Raw genomic sequence first — 18,386 nt, 5'->3', positions numbered from 1 at the left:
CCTGAGGCAGGCAGATCACAAGGTCAAGAGATCAAGACAATCCTGGCCAACATGGTGAAACCCCATCTCTACCAAAAATACAAAAATTAGCTGGGCGTGGTGGTGCGCGCCCATAGTCCGAGCTACTTGGTAGGCTGAGGCAGAGGAATCACTTGAACCCAGGAGGCGGAGGTTGCAAAGAGCCGAGGTCATGCCACTGCACTCCAGCGTGGCAAGAGTGAGACTGCGTCTCAAAAAAAAAAAAAAAAGTGGAAAGGCCAGGTGCAGGGGCAGAGGGGTGGCTCACACCTGTAATCCCACCACTTTGGGAGGCTGAGGTGGGCAGATCACTCAAGCTCAGAAATTCAAGACCAGCTTGAGCAACACGGTGAAACCCCGTCTCTACTAAAAATACAAAAATTAGCCATTTGCCGTGGCGTATGTCTGTGGTCCCAGCTACTTGGGAGGCTGTGGCATGAAGAATCACTTGAGCCTAGGAGGCGGAGGTTGCAGTAAGCTGAGATCGTACCATTGCACTCCAGCCTTGGCAACAGGAGTGAAACCCTGTCTTGAAAAATAAAAAAAAAAGTGGAAAGTCACGGCACTTTGTACGACAGCAAATAGAAGACTTCTACAGATTTGATTGTGTCAGATGAGAATTTGGCCAGACACTCTCATTTATTCCCAACAGCTGAGAGACTGGGCACTGTACTACACCATGTGATTAATTAAAAGTTACCACATGGCCAGGCACAGTGGCTCATGCCTGTAATCCCAGCACTTTGGGAGGCCAAGGAGGGCAGATCACCTGAGGTCATGAGTTCAAGGCCAGCCTGCCCAACATAGTGAAACCCTGTTTCTACAAAAATACAAAAATTAGCCAGGCAGGATGGAGGGTGCCTGTAATCCCAGCTACTCATGAGGCTGAGGCAGGAGAATCGCTTGAACTCGGGAGGTGCAGGCTGTAGTGAGCCAAGATCGGGCCACTGCACTCCAGCCTAGGCAAGAGCAAGACTCTCAGGCCGGGCGCAGTGGCTCACGCTTGTAATCCCAGCACTTTGGGAGGCCGAGGCGGGCGGATCACGAGGTCAGGAGATCGAGACCACGGTGAAACCCCGTCTCTACTGAAAATACAAAAAATTAGTCGGGCGTGGTGGCGGGCGCCTGTAGTCCCAGCTACTTGGAGAGGCTGAGGCAGGAGAATGGCGTGAACCCGGGAGGCGAAGCTTGCAGTGAGCCGAGATTGCGCCACCGCACTCCAGCCTGGGCGAGAGAGCGAGACTCCGTCTCAAAAAAAAAAAAAAAAAAAAAAAAGTTATCACAGGCCGGGCACAGTGGCTCATACTTGTAATCCCAGCACTCTTGGGAGGACAAAGTGGGCGGATCACTTGAGGTCAGGAGTTCAAGACCAGCCTGGCCAACATGGTGAAACCCACTCCCTACAAAAATACAAAAATTAGCCGGGTGTGGTGGCGCACACCTGGTCCCAGCTACTCAGGAGGCTGGGGCAGAAGAATCTCTTGAACCTGGGAGGCGGAGGTTGCAGTGAGTCAAGATCATGCCACTGCACTCCAGCCTGGGCAACAGAGTAAGATTCTGTCACAGAATAAGAAAAAAAAAAAGTTACCACAGACATTATATACTAATTGCCAATTTTCAAATAAAATAAAATATACTCTAAGCCTATGTCGTCCAATATGGTAGCCACTAACCACAAGTAGCTACTGAGCACTGGAAATGTGCTAGTCTGAACTGAGGTGTGCTGTAAAATGCAAACTGTCACCAGATTGACGCCAGATTTCAAACACTTAGTACCAGAAAAAATGTAAAATATCTCCTTAGTGATTTTTTCATATTGATTACATGTTAAAATAATAACATTTTGGATATGCTAAGTTAATAAAAGGATACTGTTAAAATTAATACTTTTTCAACTTGTTTCATGTAGTTACCACAAAATTTAAAATTGCGTTTGTGGCTTGCTTTACATTTTTATTGGACAGTGCTGCTCTACGCGAACTGCAAAATATGATCCAACGTTCCTTTGATTCATCATCATCATGATGAATACCAAATATACAATAAATCGAGAAAAATCTTATTTACATTTTTGGATACATAGTTTAAAATATTACCAAGTAAGAATGGCATTTCTGAAAACTCCTACTAAATTTACAACCAACTCCAACTGTGTTAATAGAAGAAGGACTCAGTCCTTCAAGTAGTATTTTTAGAGATCAAAAAGGAAATACAAAAGTAAAAGCCATAAATGAGAGTCTAAGAGAAATACCATCTGTTTCTAAAAGGCATTTTTAAACAAAAGCGGTGTTTTAAACAGATAACAGACCTGTTTTTTAAAAAAACAGTATTTTATTGTTTTGAGAAATTTGAAGAAATGTCCCAATTCCCAGCTAAACAAACTTCTTAAAAAGGAAACCTGTTAAGGTAGGAACTCAAAACTCTCATCACGTGGAACAGAGGTAAAATGTCTGAATGAATCATATGGAAAATGTAAGCCAAGTTTCTTAGCAGGATATTTATAATTAAACATTATACAATGATGAAGCCAGCCAAAATTTTTCTAGATATCCTTCAATGCCACCATAGTATGAATGCATCAATCAACTATTACAGGATTTAACTAAAACTACTTTCAAAATTCTGAAACACCATAATGCCTTTCATCAAAATCTAGCTAGTGAGAATTAGGGAGGGAAGTTTCCAAATGCCTTATCTTACAGAGATTAAAGTTAGAAATTGAAAATTCAAAGCCATATTAAGAATAATAAATATTTGTATGACATTCTGTTCAACAATCACTTTTGGACACATTATCCTATTTGATCCTCAGGACAGCGCTCAGATATTGGTATATTTTTATCCCTACTTTAGAGGTAATTCCAGGCTCAAAGACCTTGACTTCTTCAAGGTCACATAGCTAAAAAGTGGAAGAACCAGCGTTTCACCCCAGATCTTCTGATGCTCATCCAATTCTCTTTCCATTACAAGACAATTATCCATTTAAAACCAAATGTTTAGAAACCCAACAAGTCTGATACTAAAGAAAGACCTAAGGATCAAGTAGATCAAACCTTAAGACTTGGAAAACACTGAAAGCCGGCTATAAAACATGCTGGAATCCGTTAAAAACGGGGAGAAGAGATCATCAAGAGAAAGGAAATCAAAGAGGAAGAAGGGGGATCTAATCTAAATGTCCTTGGGTGCAGCATAGCAGAATGGCAATATTCAAGTAGAGAATGCAGAGAAACTGCACTTTCCTGTGAAATGTGATTTTCAACGTAGTATTGTAGGTTAAAAAAATGACTGTGTTACTTTACTATAAATGTGTTTGAGAATTTTACTTACTATATAGGCGCTCAGAAAACCAATACCTCTCTAACTGGGTACGACCAGTCCCACATTTTTTCATAAGTCATGATGCTTACCTCCTAAAAAGCCAATTTTTAAAAATCAGAATTCAGCATCCCCTCCTAGATTACAGGTAAAGGGAAGGGTAGGTAGGACGATGGCAAATCTAATGGCCAATGTCTTTCTAGGAGGAAGCATCCTTAAGGGCAGGACAAAGGCACCACCACTACAAACGAACCTCCTTCAACCTTCAGAACACGGAGAACAAACCAGTTAAAGCAAAACGAACCAATATTGCAGACACGGGAAAAGGGAATTCCTAAGATGGCTCTCCAAATTCGTGCACTCGGCACCCTCCTCAGTACAACCGCGAAGGCTACGGGAATGCGGGTGCCGAGTGTGGGAACTCCGGGCGCGAGTGCCCACCCCGCCGACTCCCAGGGCGACCCCGGGACGTTCGTTTCAGGCGGGTCACAGCTGTGCCACCCACGAGACCTGTGCCCCAGCGTCCGACCGCGCACCGCAGAGGACCGAGGAGATGACCGGCCCCAGATGCATCTGCTTCTCCCCGCGGCCGCGGAGGCCGAGCAGGAAGGGCCCGCAGGCGGCCCCGGCCCCGCGCTGACAGCCCGGCGCCGCCCCCACCTGCCCGCCCGGGGGGCGCCGCGGCCGGGCGCGCCCGCCCAGCCACTTCCTTCCCCGCCCGCCCGGCCTCGCACCGGCCCGCGGGGGCTGGGAGCCGCGGGAGGAAGGAGGTTTGGCCAGCGGCCCGCGGAGGAAGCCGCCGCCACCTCCCGCCCGCCCTCACCCACCGGCATCATCGCGGGGAGAGTCCGCGGCTCCCTCGGCCGCCGCCTGACAGGACGCTCCGCGCCGAGCTGTGCCTGCCGCTCCGGCCGCCTTCTAAGGCCGCGCTCCCGCCGCCGTGCTCTCCGGCCCGGCCGCGGCGAGGCGGCGGCTGCGGCGGGCTGCGGGGCTCTCGCCGGCCCTGTCGCGGCCGCCGGCGCGCTGCGTCGCCGTCCCGGGCACCCGACCGCCGCCGCCGCCGCCTCACCCTCAGCCCCAGCCCGACCGCCTCCGGCCCGCCCGCCCGGCTCGCTCTTCAGCCCCCGCAGGCCCCGCCCCCAGCGCGACGCCCCGCACGGGTCTCGTCGCCCCCTCTGATTGGCCCGGTGGGAGCGGGGGCGGCGAGAGGGGGCGGGGCTTCCCGGCTCCGCCCGCTACCCTCGCTCTCAACGGCGGCCAGGTGCGTGCGCGTCCGCGCTCTCGGCCGCGGGGGAGGGGCGGACGCGCAGTGGGCACCGGTGGCCACCCCCGCCCTTACGTGAGCCCCGACTAGGGGAGACCGCGGACGGTGGGAGGACGGAGGCCCGACAGGGAAGGGCCGGCCCGGGTCCCCCAGCGGATCACGGCAAGGCCGGGACTCGAACCCGGGATCCCGGGGGCCGACTGTGGGCCGGGAGCGTCCCTGCGGCGACGGCGCGCGCCCGCGCTCTGACCGCGGCCTGACCCCCGGCTGCCGGCGCGCCGTGGGGCTGCGGCCCAGAGGCCGGTGGGAGGGGCGCGGGGGGCCCCCCCAGAGCGAGCACGTGACCCGACGCCGCGCGCTCGGAACCAGCCCCGGCCCGACGCCCTTGGCCGGCACCTGCTTCTCCCCCACCGGCGTCTTCCGCGGCTCTCGGGGCCGCGCCCCCCACACTGGCTCGCGAGCCTTGGCCTTCGCCCGAGCGAGCTGCCGCCTAGAACCCCGCGCCCACCTGTGCCACCTGTGCCCACCTGCGCCAGCATCCCTCGAGGTCCAGCTCCAGCGTCCCCGGGGAGGGTCCGGTCCCAGTCTCCAGGGCCTGGGTCTCTCCCTGCAGCCCAGTCTCCAGAGGCGCCGCCGCCTCGGGCCTGAGCGCCTGAGTGACAGAGCCCCGGGCAGGGCCCTGAGCAGACCCTCAGTAAAGGCTGCCAGGGGGGCAGGCACCCGCTCGGGGCCCCCCACATCGTGCCATTCGCCCGGACCGCGGCGGAGAGCAGGCAGGGGGACTGAGGTGCTCCCCGCGGCAGCACCGAACTCCCACGGGCATCAGAAGGCAAGGCCTGCGGATGGCCCCAGACACAGAAGGCGTAAGCCGCCCTGGGAAGCGCCGGCCCGGTGGAGAAGGCCGCCGCGAGGTCAGGGTCAGTCTGGAGCCTGTCTGGTTCTCGGAGAGGCTTCTGGCTGCTGCAGAGTGGGGGCAGAGCAAGGGAGGAGGCCAGGGAGCTTCCACCAGCCCATTCCCGGGGAGCCACCCCTGTCCCTCAGAGGCCACGGGGGCTCATGTTTGAGAGTGTGGACTTTCCAGTTAGACAGACTTGGTTCAGCACCGCCTCCGCCACACCCTCGCCTGGGATCCTAAAGAAGCTGCATCTTCTCTGCATCGTAGTGTGCTTGTCTCTGTGATGGGAGAGTGTAGGGATAATAGTGCCTGCCTCGTGTGGGGGGGCTTTTTCGGATGCGAGGGATGGAAAGCTCCCAGCACAATTTGTGGCACGTGGTAGCTGTTCCATAAATAGCATTCTGTAGTTGGGCCGTGATTAGCAAGGAGGCTTAGTCTACAGACGTCCTTGGGACGTTTAAACTTATCCACACCTGGGCATGAATGGCTAATTACACCCCTCTTCTGGGCGCAGGGTTTGGAGAGAAGAGGAGGCTCTAGATAATGAGTGATCCTAGGCTGAAAGTCAGAGACATACTTAAGTTCTAATTCTAGCTGCTCTGCTTCTGACCTCCTGTGGGGCCTTAAGGCAACTTGCACTCCTTCTCTGGGCCTTGGTTTCCCCAGCTTTGACAGCTGATATCCCTGAGTCAGGAAGGAGTACTTCTGGCCCACGAAGCCTGACAAACGACAGGTTTTGCCAAGGCTATTCAGAGAGGTGCCCCCGGGGTAAGGTGATCCAAATGAGCCTGCTCTCCCAGGAAGGGGAACATTGGCACAAGGGCCCCCCTCTTGCCTGCAGGACCTGTGGGCACAGACAGTGGCAGCTACTGTACCTCACACCAAAGCCTCCTATATCCTCCAGGCAAGGGTCCATTTGAGGCAGGCTGGTCAGCTCCCCGTCAAGTCCTTCTCGCTGGTCCCCGTCCTCATCTCCACCCAGCCTGCCACCTCCAGGCATCGGCCCATCACCTCCCACCTGGACCAAGCTGATTCATTATAAGCCCACTGCTCTAGTCTCCACGCCCCCACCATTCCCCACAAGCCCCTGCCCTCCATCTTCCTGGAGCACACACGGCCCAACCCTGTAAAGCCCTTCTGTGTCTCTCCATTATACAGACCAAAGTTCACAAGCGGCCCATCAGGAATCGCCATTAATGTTGGGGTGCAGGCCGGGCGCGGTGGCTCACGCCTGTAATCCCAGCACTTTGGGAGGCCGAGGCGTGCGGATCACAAGGTCAGGAGATCGAGACCATCCTGGCTAACATGGTGAAACCGCGTCTCTACTAAAAATACAAAAAATTAGCCGGGCGAGGTGGTGGGCGCCTGTAGTCCCAGCTACTCTGGAGGCTGAGGCAGGAGAATGGCGTGAACCCCAGGGGGCGGAGCCTGCAGTGAGCCGAGATCGCGCCACTGCACTCTAGCCTGTGCGACAGCGAGACTCCGTCTCAAAAAAATAAAAAATGTTGGGGTGCAGTGGCTCACGCCTGTAATTCTACCACTTTGGGAGGCCAAGATGGGAGGATTGCTTGAGGCCAGGAGTTCGAGACCAGCCTGGTCAACACAATGAGATCCTCCCATCTCTAAAAAAAAAAAAAAAGGAATCACCACTAATGATGGGATATAGGCATTAAGGTTATGGAAGAAGATGTCCATATTTTTTAGAGATGCATGCTAGCATATGTCAGGGGTCTGCAATTCATTTAAAAACAATTCAGCCAGAGGGAAAGAGAGCCAAGCAGTTAGGAATAGCTGAAACATACGTGGCAAATTCTTGATAACATTTGAACCCGGATGGTGGGTATGTTGGGGTGCATTGTACTTTATACTCTATGTTTGAAATATTTTATGTTAAAAATGAATAAAGGGGCCAGGCGTGGTGCCTCACACCTGTAATCCCAGCACTTTGGGAGGCCGAGGCGGATGGATCATGAGGTCAAGAGATCAAGACCATCCTGGCCAACATGGTGAAACCCTGTCTCTACTAAAAATACAAAAATCAACTGGGCGTGGTGGCGAGCACCTGTAGTCCCAGCTACTTGGGAGGCTGAGGCAGGAGAATCACTTGAACCCGGCAGGCAGAGATTGCAGTGAGCCGAGATTGTGCCACTGCACTCCAGCCCGGCAACAAAGGGAGACTCCGTCTCAAAAAAAAAAAAAAAAAAAAAAATGATTAAAGGGGCTGGGCATGGTGGCTCTGCTTGTAATCCCAGCACTTTGGGAGGCCAAGGTGGGTGGATCACTTGAGGTCAAGAGTTCAAGACCAACCTTGCCAACACGGTGAAACCCCATCTCTACTAAAATACAAAATGAACTAGGCGTGGTGGCATATGCCTGTAATCCCAGCTACTCGGGAGGCTGAGGCTGGTCCAAATCGCTTAACCCAGGAGGCAGAGGTTACAGTGAGCCGAGATTGCGGCACTGCACTCCAGCCTGGGAGACAGAGCAAGACTCCATCTCAAAATAAATAAATAAAAGCAAGGCATGGTGGTGCTCACTTGTAGTCCCGGCTCCTCAGGAGGCTGAGGCAACAGGTTCACTTGAGCCCGGGAGATGGAAGCTGCAGTGAGCCAAGATCACGCCACTGCACTCTAGCCTGGGCAACATAGAGAGACCCTGCCTCAGGGGAAAAAAAAAAAAAAATTAGGCCGGGCACTGTGGCTCACGCTTGTAATCCCAGCATTTTGGGAGGCCAAGACAGGAGGATCGCTTGAGCCCAGGAGTTTGAGACCAACCTGGGCAACATAGCAAGACCCCCCCATCTCTATTTTAATTTAAAAAAATTAAAAATGATTAAATACTCTTAAAACAGATAAAAAGTCCCTTTAGGGAGGAGATTAGTATATATTCATGTTGGCATAAATAAATTCTGGAAGAATCCAGGGAACACTAATAAAGTGATGACTGCACGTGGGAATGGGAACTGGGTAGATAAGGGGCAGAAATCAGAGTGAGGCTTTTCACTATTAGTTTTTGAAAAATAAACTTTAGGGCCGGGCACGGTGACTCACGCCTGTAATCCCAGCACTTTGGGAGGCCGAGGCGGGTGGATCACGGTCAGGAGATCGAGACCATCCTGGCTAACACGGTGAAACCCCATCTCTACTAAAAATACAAAAAATTAGCTGGACGTGATGGCGGGCGCCTGTAGTCCCAGCTACGCGGGAGGCTGAGGCAGGAGAATGGCTTGAACCCGGGAGGTGGAGCTTGCAGTGAGCCGAGATTGTGCCACTGCACTCCAGCCTGGATGACAGAGTGAGACTCCATCTCAAAATAAATAAATAAATAAATAAATACACTTTATTTTTAGAACAGTTTAATAGAAAAATTGCAAAGAGTTTGAAATACAGAGAGTTCCCAGATACACCTTTCTCCATCCAGTTTTCCCGATTTTTTAACATCTTACATCAGTACAGTACATCTGTTACAACAAATGAACCAGTATCTATACATTAGTATCAACTCAGGTCTGTACTTTTCCCAGATTTCCTTAGTTTTTAGCCAGTGCCTTTGTTTCAGAACATCACGTGGCGTTTAGTCGTCGTGTCTCCTTGTCTCCTTAGACTTTAGACTCCTCTTGGCTGTGGCTGTGACAGTCTCGGCTTTCCTTGTTTTTTTTTTTTGAGACAGAGTTTCATTCTCACCGCCCAGACTGGAGCGCAATGGCGCGATCTCGGCTCACCGCAACCTCTGCCTTCGGGGTTCAAGTGATTCTCCTGCCTCAGCCTCCCGAGTAGCTGGGATTACAGGCATGCGCCACCACTCCTGGCTAACTTTTGCATTTTTAGTAGAGACGGAGTTTCTCCATGTTGGTCAGGTTGGTCTCGAACTTCTGACCTCAGGTGATCCGTCTGCCTCGGCCTCCCAAAGTGCTGGGATTACAGGTGTGAGCCACCGTGCCCTGCCAGCTTTCCTTGTTTTTTATGGCTTGGACAGTTCTGAGTGCTTGTTAGGTATTTTGTAGACTGTCCCTCAGTTGAAATGTATGTGATGTTTTTCTCATGATTACACCGAGGTTATGAGTTTGGAGGAGGAAGACCACAGAGGTACGGGACCATTCTCATCCGATTGTATCAAGGATGCATATGATCAGCATGACAGTGCCATTGATGCTGACCTTCATCTCTCGGCTGCTGTTGCATTTCATGTTTGATTTTTGAATCAGGTGACTATATTACTAAATTACAATAACATTTTTTAAAACTTGACTGGGCATGGTGCCTCATGCCTATAATCCTAGCACTTTCAGAGGCTGGGATGGGTGCCTTGCTTGAGCTCAGGAGTTGGAGACCAGCCTGGGCAACACGGCAAAATCCCATTTCTACAAAAAATACAAAAATCAGCCAGGTGTGGTGGCATGTGCCTGTGGTTCCAGCTACTTGGGAAGCTCAGGTGGGAGGATTGCCTGAGCCCAAAAGTTTGAGACCAGCCTGGGCAACATGGTGAGACCCCATCTCTACAAAAAAATTTTTTGTTTTTTGTTTTTTTGTTTTTTGAGACGGAGTTTCACTCTTGCCACCCAGGCTGGAGTGCCGTAGCACGATCTTGGCTCACTGCAACCTCCACCTCTTGGGCTCAAGTGATTCTCCTGCCTCAGCCTCCCGAGTAGATGGGATTATAGGCATGAGCCACCATGCCCAGCTAATTTTTGTATTTTTAGTAGAGACAGGGTTTCACCATGTTGGCCAGGCTGGTCTTGAACTCCTGACCTCAGGTGATCCACCCACCTCAGCCTCCCAAAGTGCTGGGATTACAGGCATGAGCCACCGCCGCCTGGCCTCTACAAAAAGTTTAAAAATTAGCTGGGCACAGTGGCAGGCGCCTTCGGTCCCAGCTTCTCAGGAGGCTGAGGTGGGAGGATCTGCTTGAGCCTGGGGGTCAAGGCTGCAGTGAGCCGAGATAACACCACTGTACTCCCACCTGGGTAACAGATGAGAGAGACCCTGTCTCAAAAACAAAATAAAACAACAGCAACAACAACAAAAAACACGCCTAAGACCCGTATTGGTTTGCTAGGCCTGCCATAACAAAATACCACAGACTGGGTGGCTTAAAAAACAGAGATTTATTTTCTCACAATTTCGTGGTAATTTTCTGGAAGTCCAAGCTCCAGGTGCTGCAGGGCCGGACTCTTCCAAGACCTCTTGCCTTGGCTGGCAGATGACCACCCTCTTGCGGGCTCCTCAGGTGATCTTTTGCTGTGTGTGCACCTGCCTGGTGTCTCTCTTTTCATAGGTCATAGTCACATTGCATTAGGGCCCAGCCGTAGGACTTCATTTCGCCTAATTACCTGTCTGAAGACCCTACCTCCAGGCCCTTGTCCACCCACCTCCCTGTGTATGAGAAAGCACTCTGCGTGTCCCTCAGAAAGGAGTGCTACCTGTTCCTGTTGAAAATCAAAGCCTTCTTCTGCAGCGTTTCCCCAGATCGCCCAGGGATGACACATCTCACCACATTCCTCCAGACTGCCCAGACCTGGGTCATGCATCACAATCTGCCACCTTGGAGCTGTCCATGTACCTGTTGCCCCAGGGGCCAGCAGGCTCCGTTAACAGGTGTCCCCTGGTTTCTTCCATGTACCCACCCAGGTCCAGGCCCTGGTGACAGAGCCTTGAGCAAAACAGTGAGGTCCCTGTCCTCACAGAGTTTGTATTCCGGCCAGGGTAGAAGATGATAGACAAGAACACAAACGCTGCTAAGTGTATTTTTAACAATAAGGCCAGGCCGGGCACGGTGGCTCACATCTGTAATCCCAGCACTTTGGGAGGCTGGAGCGGGAGGATCACTTGAGGATAGGGGTTAAAGACCAGCCGGGAGGCCGGGCGCGGTGGCTCACGCTTGTAATCCCAGCACTTTGGGAGGCCGAGGCGGGCGGATCACGAGGTCAGGAGATCGAGACCACGGTGAAACCCCGTCTCTACTAAAAAAAACACACAAAAAACTAGCCGGGCGTGGTGGCGGGCGCCTGTAGTCCCAACTACTCGGAGAGGCTGAGGCAGGAGAACGGCGTGAACCCGGGAGGTGGAGCTTGCAGTGAGCCGAGATTGCGGCACTGCACTTCAGCCTGGGCGACAGAGCGAGACTCCATCTCAAAAAAAAAAAAAAAAAAAAAAGACCAGCCTGGGAAACATAAGGAGAGCCTGTCCGTACAGCAAAAATACAAAAAGTAGCCAGACGTGGTGGAGTGCTCCTGTAGTCCCAGTTACTTGGGAGACTGAGGTGGGAGGATTGCTTGAGCCCAGGAGTCTTGAGGCTGCAGTGAGCTGAGATCGCACCACTACCCTCCAGCCTGGGCAAAAGAGGGAGACCCTGTCTCAAAATAATAATAACAACAATAATAATAAAGCCAGATAATGTGACAGAGTCAGCTGCCTCTGCCAGGAGAAGGTGAATTTGAGTTGTGGGCTGCAGGGAGCAGGGAGGGGGAGGAGCAGGTAAGGGAAAGTGCTGGAGGCTGTGGAGGGAGGTAGGGTCAGGCTTCAGTTTGTGGGCTGTGGTGGGTCTGGATTTTGTTGGCCCTGAGGGCAGAGGGCCTTCCCTCTGGTGTTTCCAGGGGAAACTCTGACAGCTGATTTACAGTCTTAAGCTTCCGGTGGAAGCTGGCTGGCCTTCCGCAGCAGTGGAGGAGGGCGGGCCCTTAGGATGAGGAAGGTAGAGGAAGTGGATGTGGGGAAGGGCTTCTATCTGGGGTAGGATTTGAAGGCCTGCGACCTGGTGCCCACAATGCCTTATCCAGGCCTAAGAGAGGGTGCCGTAGGCTCTGTGCTGACATCTGCTTGGCCACAGTGTTCCCAGGAAGGCCACATTTCATGACTCCCCTTCCTGTCCAGCCTGGGCCTGCGGCCCACTCTAGGATCCATCTGGCACTGCAGCCAAATGCCAGGTGTTACCCGTGCCCCTCACCCCCTCAGTCCTTCCCCCACAACACACACACCTCGTTTCTTCTCTGGCCCCACCCCAACCTGAGCTGCCCTCACCTCTACTCCAAGTTAGCCTCCCTCCCGCTGGAAAATCCAACCCAACCACTCCCCACTGGGACCCCTCGGGGCCTCCCCTCTGCCCTGACGGTCAAGGGTAGTTAAACCCCTGAGGGCTTGGGTCTGTGGCTCTCCAGCCTCCTGCCCTCACCATCCCCCGCCTCAGGCCGACTCCCACCCCACCCTAGGCCCCGCTGGCAGCCCCTCCCCAGTGTGGGGGTGGGGACTCTGGGACAATGGGACGTGCAGCTCCTGTTCCGCCCCCACAGCTGCCCGGGGAAACCTGTTTTCGCAAGTGTTGGCTGTGAACCAGTTGTGGTTCCATTCGCTCCTCTGGGGCATTAAGTAATATTTTTTGTTATCCAGGTTAGAAAATAAGTTGGTGGGAAAACACCCAGCTATCTGCTTGTTTTTGGTCTTTTGTTTGGCCGCAGGTGGCCCCCGTGGCCTGTGAGGCCACACTTGTGTCCCCCACCAGATCCCCAGTCCCCAGCACACAGTAGACACCTAATAAATGTGCATGGAGGGCAGACTCCACTGCTGCCTCCACCAAAGAAAATACAGCTGGAAACCCAGCGACATCCACCCCAGGCCACAGAAAAGAGTGTCCCTGCCAGGAGTTCCCACCCAGGAGTCTTGGAACTTAGGGACGGGGTCTCTGGAGCCAACCCACCTGTTTTCATTCCTGCAACAGGCCTCTGTCACAGGGTCACTGTCCAGGGTAGGGGTCGCCATGCCCAAAACTCAGCAAGTGTTCAGCTGACTGCAGCCTCATCTTCCTGCAAGGAATCAGAGCGGGGCAGGCGTTCTCTGAAGCCCAGAGAGGCTTTGCCACTTGCCCAGGGCCACAGAGCTACAGAGTCTGTGACTGGAACCTGGAACCAAGTGTATGGCCTCTGCCTGGTGGCCGCTGCCTCCAAAAACTCCCGGCTCCGCAAGTCCCGCCCTCTGCCTTGGCAGGGTTTGCCTGGTGTCCTACGCACACAGTACTGGTCTTTCAGGGTCTAAACCTCTCTTTCTCCCCTCCTTCTGGAATCTGTCTGGGGCCCCTGTGAGGAAGAAAAGGCTGCTGGGCCAGGACACTTCATTCATTCATTCATTCATTCATTCCTGACCTTTCTTCCTTCCTCCGTGCTAGGCCCGAAGGAGGGTAGGAGTCTTGGTCCCTGCACACAGCTTTCCCTCTGGAGATCATGTGAGGCCACACGCTTTAGTCTTCCGTCTTTTCTTCTTCACCAAGTATCCTACCCTAAGCGCCCACTCACTCCTGCCTTTATTTCGGGTTTTCCCTGACATTCTTCCACCTAACCCACTGCTTGTCCCCAGCTCTCTGCCTCTTGGCTGCTTCCAGTTCCCGCCATTACTCACAACACTGTCACATCAGTCAGGGTCCCATGGGGAAACAGATGGCTTCCGCAAATTAGGGAAATTCCAGGAGGGCGATTTACAAAGGGGGATGCTTACAGAAGGGAGGGGGGACCACTAGGGGAGGGCAGGACTCTGGGACCAGCATTGGGGGGCTCTTTCCACCCTCAGGGCTGGAAGGAAGAGAAAGGGGAGCTCTCCAGCAAAGAAGAAAGTCCAGAGGAGGCCGGCCTGGAGGGCAGTGGCATTGGTCAGAGGCAGGCCCAAAGAGGGAGGGGAACCATTCCCGCATCGCTCCCGCTCCTGCCTTTGACCTCCCATGGGGCACCTCCACATGTGGCTGCAGCCCATGGAGGTGGCCCAAAAATGCAAAAGCAGGGTGAAGGATGGAGCGTCGATCTGGGAGGACGAAAGCCGGACACCCAGCACAGGTGTGCAGGAAACTTCTGCGCAAACACCTTTCTTCTTTGTAGGGGTTTTCTGTAGTATGAGACATCAAGTGAATTCCTGAGCCAGAGCCTTCCTGGTTTGTAAGAACAACTGCATTTTAACAGGACCCCAAAATACATATGTCACTACCCCCACTGAAGGCCCTTCCGTAGCACCATCAATGGCTGTCATGTAACAGCCACACCTGGTGGCCTCGCCTGCAGTGCCCCAACTCTGCTCCCAGCAAGCCAGACTGCCGTGTTCTCCACAGCCCCTGTGGTCCGGGCTGTGGCTCTCCAAGGTCCCTCTCTTCCATTCTAGGTGGATCTGCTGACACTTGGTCTATCCTTCAAGGCCTCCTCCGATAGTGCAAATGTATTTCCAAATACCACCACCTTAAGGGTTAGAATTTCAACACATGGCTTTTTTTTTTTTGAGGAAGACGGGGTCGTAGGTGCTGAGGATATCTGGTCCGCACGCTCCTGCTCCTGACTCACCGCTGTTCGCTCTCGCAGAGGAACAAGTCGGTCAGGAAGCCGCACAGCAGCCATGGCTTTTAAGGATACCGGAAAAACACCCGTGGAGCCGGAAGTGGCAATTCACCGAATTCGAATCACCCTAACAAGCCGCAACGTAAAATCCCTGGAAAAGGTGTGTGCTGACTTGATCAGAGGCGCAAAAGAAAAGAATCTCAAAGTGAAAGGACCAGTTCGAATGCCTACCAAGACCTTGAGAATCACTACAAGAAAAACTCCTTGTGGTGAAGGTTCTAAGACGTGGGATCGTTTCCAGATGAGAATTCACAAGCGACTCATTGACTTGCACAGTCCTTCTGAGATTGTTAAGCAGATTACGTCCATCAGTATTGAGCCAGGAGTTGAGGTGGAAGTCACCATTGCAGATGCTTAAGTCACTATTTTAATAAATTGATTACCAGTTGTTAAAAAAAAATAGAATTTCAACACATGAATTTGGGGAGGGCACATTCAGTCCATAACAAGCAGAGCCTCGTGAATGGGACTAATGCCCTTATAAAAGGGACCTTGGAGAGACCCCTCACCCCTTCTGGCGTGTGTGGACACTGTCAAAAGGTGCTGTCGACTGGGCGCGGTGGCTCACGCCTGTAATCGCAGCACTTTGGGAGGCTGAGGTGGGCGGATCACCTGAGGTCAGGAGTTCAAGACCAGCCTGGCCAACATGACAAAACCCCATCTCTACTAAAAACACAAAAATTAGCTGGACGTGGTGGGCACCTATAATCCCAGCTACTCGGGAGGCTGAGGCAGGAGAATGACTTGAACCCGGAAGCGAAGGTTGCAGTGAGCCAAGGTCGTGCTGCTGCACTCCAGCCTAGCGACAGAGCAAGACTGCATCTCAAAAAAAGAAGTGCTGTCTATGAAGCAGAAAGCAGGCCCTCCTTAGACCCTGCACCTGCTGCTGCCCTGACTTTGGACTTTCCAGTCTCCAGAACTGTGAGAAATACATTTTTGTTGTTGACAAGCACCCAGTTAATGATACTTTGTTACAGCAGCCGGAACTAAGACACCACCCCTACACTACCCCACTCACTCCCGAGTCCCCAAACCCTGTGCAGACCTTGGTGGTGCCTAGCCACATCGCTAAAGCCGATGCTTCTCCACCTTCAGCACCTGAGAATCGCCTGGAGGGCTGGGTCCATCCCCAGAGCGACTGCTCCAGTAGGTCTGGGATGGGCCCAAGTATTCGCATTTCTAACAAGTTCCCCTGTGGTGCTGATGCTGCTGGTCCAGGGACCACACTTTGAGAGCCACTGCCCCAGGCTGTCACCACCGGACCCATCTGGCAGCCCCTGAGGCTGTGGGAGGCCACTCCACCATCCTGGCTGTTGCACAGGAGCAGTCCTCACAAAGACTGCGGGGCTGGGGGGGTCCCTGGCCCCCTCCCCTGACAGGCCGGCCCCGCTTGGATGCACATTCCACACAGCTGCCCAGAGGCCACTGAGCCCAGCCAAGCACGGGGTACCCTGTTTAGGTATGCACCCTGTCGTCTCTCCTTCCCTCCTCATCTCGCTTCCTAGGATCACTTTCCAGACCCACAGCTGGCCCTGGAATCCCAGTTTCTGGGCTTGCCCTCTGGACACCCAACCCAGGACACTCTGTTCTACTTTTTCTCTTTCCCCTAACATATATTGCCTTCTAATATAACATTTTATTCACATATTTATTTTATATATATATATAAATATATATATATTTTTTTGAGATGGAGTTTCACTCTTGTCACCCAGGCTGGAGTGCAATGGCGTGATCTTGGCTCACCGCAACCTCCGCCTCCCGGGTTCAAGCGATTCTCCTGCCTCGGCCTCCCCAGTAGCTGGGATTACAGGCATGTGCCACCACGCCTGGCTAATTTTGTATTTTTAGTAGAGACAGGGTTTCTCCATGTTGGTCAGGCTGGTCTCGAACCCCCGACCTCAGGTGATCCGCCTGCCTCGGCCTCCCAAAGTGCTGGGATTACAGGCATGAGCCACCGCGCCTGGTCTTATTATATTTATTGTTTATTGTCTTGCTCCTAGTAAAATGTAAGTTCCAGGAGGGCAGGGATCTGTATATGTGTCCCAAGCACTTAGAACAGTGCCTGACACTCAGTAAGTAACCACTAAGGAAGGAAGGGGGGAGGGAGGGAGGGAGTGGAGGGAAGGAGCCAGGGAGGGAGGGAGGGAAGGAAGGAAAGGAAGGCCCACATGAACTGGCCGGGTAGGGACAGATGGGGGGCCTTCCTAGCACCTGGTCCCATAAACCTCTGCAGGTGTTTAGTGAATGTTGAGGGTGGGGAAGGGAAAGGGAAGGAGGCCCGAGAAGAAGGGGTGCCTCTTCTTGGTTGACCTCTGAAATTGGCTGACCACCTCCTTGGAGGACCACTCTTTGGCTCCCTCACAGGTAACTAAGGGGTGGAGAGTGTTGCCAGCTCTGCCCAGTGAAGCTGCTGGCAAACCGTTCCCAGCTCAGGCCATCCCTGCTCGCTCCCTTGCCAGTTTCTAGGCTCTGTGCTCCCTCGGCACCCACCTCCCTGCAGTCCACTGGGTGGGCACCCAACGGCCTGCCTCCGTCCAACTCTCGGTCCGAATTCCCTGTTCCCTGGCCCACCTGGAACTCTCTGACCATCTGTGCTCCCTGTCACAGGGGCTCCTGGTGGGAGGAAGTTGAACCTGGGGAGAAGCGACTCGGCTGGCACGCTGGCTTCCAGCCCTGCCCTGTCCTTCCCGCCGGCCAGCTGCTTCCAGGTCAACCTTGGGTCCCACTCCTGAGGACAATGTCCCTTCACTGTCCCAAGCAGGAGCACTGATTCCATCATCTGTCATGTACAAAAACCCCTTCTTGAAGCTTCTCAGATGCACCTGCCTTTCCTGGCCTGGGGTTTCTCCCCTAGTCCATCTGCTGTGGTCTTTCTAGAGGGCCGAATCAAGGCCACTTCTGAGTGCTCCTTAATAAATTATTTTTATGTTGAAATTTAATCTTGATTTTCAAAATTGTCATTGCATCATTCCCAAGTGTTTCAAAGGATTTTATCTCACTTGCCGTCGCTATAATCCTGTGAAGGAAATACCATTTCCCCTTCATTACAGATGAGGATATAGAGGCTTTCCGGGTCTTTCAGCCACTGAGTGGGAGAGCCAAGATTCAAATCCAGTTCTTCTGACTCTAAATCCTACACTCTCTACAATGTATACACTTTGCATTGTTTTATGAGCTCAGGATCCATTTGGCAGTAACTACTTGGATATTTTGTAGCAAGAAGTTAGCAAAATGTGCTCTCTTTTCTTTTCTTTTCTTTTCTTTTCTTTTCTTTTCTTTTCTTTTTTTTTCTTTTCTTTTCTTTTTTGGAGATGGAGTCTCGCTGCCGCCCAGGCTGGAGTGCAGTGGCGCAATCTCGGCTGGATCTCAGCTCACTGCAGGCTCTGCTCTCCAGGGTTCACGCCATTCTCCTGCCTCAGCCTCCTGAGCAGCTGGGAGTACAGGCGCCCGCCACCTCGCCCAGCTAATTTTTTGTATTTTTAGTAGAGATGGGGTTTCACCATGTTAGCCAGGATGGTCTCAATCTCCTG

At 52.8% G+C, this 18,386-nt stretch overlaps 2 protein-coding genes across 3 annotated transcripts in view; one reads left to right on the top strand and one right to left on the bottom strand.

The window, feature by feature from the left end:
* PPP1R13B (protein phosphatase 1 regulatory subunit 13B) overlaps positions 1-5,409 on the bottom strand; it is a 123,164-nt gene extending 117,755 nt beyond the window's left edge. Inside the window, exon 1 of one of the 2 annotated variants that reach the window (XM_030803748.1) lies at positions 5,125-5,409. In XM_030803748.1, coding sequence (XP_030659608.1) covers positions 5,125-5,337 — 213 coding nt within the window. In that variant the 5' untranslated portion in view covers positions 5,338-5,409. Of the gene's footprint in view, positions 1-4,160; positions 4,482-5,124 lie in introns of those variants that run through there. The other variant, XM_030803749.1, reaches the window with a different exon arrangement.
* A 9,263-nt stretch (positions 5,410-14,672) lies between these two features.
* On the top strand, positions 14,673-15,253 carry LOC100582782 (40S ribosomal protein S20). The gene has a single exon (XM_012497968.2). The coding sequence runs from the start codon at positions 14,852-14,854 to the stop codon at positions 15,209-15,211; it is 360 nt and encodes a 119-aa protein (XP_012353422.1). The 5' UTR covers positions 14,673-14,851; the 3' UTR covers positions 15,212-15,253.
* The last annotated feature ends 3,133 nt before the right edge of the window (positions 15,254-18,386 follow it).

Source organism: Nomascus leucogenys, chromosome 22a, assembly GCF_006542625.1.
Source record: "Nomascus leucogenys isolate Asia chromosome 22a, Asia_NLE_v1, whole genome shotgun sequence".
NCBI classification, from domain to species: domain Eukaryota; kingdom Metazoa; phylum Chordata; class Mammalia; order Primates; family Hylobatidae; genus Nomascus; species Nomascus leucogenys.
Note: the sequence above shows the minus strand (reverse complement) of the source record. Positions and strands in the feature narration are given on the sequence as shown.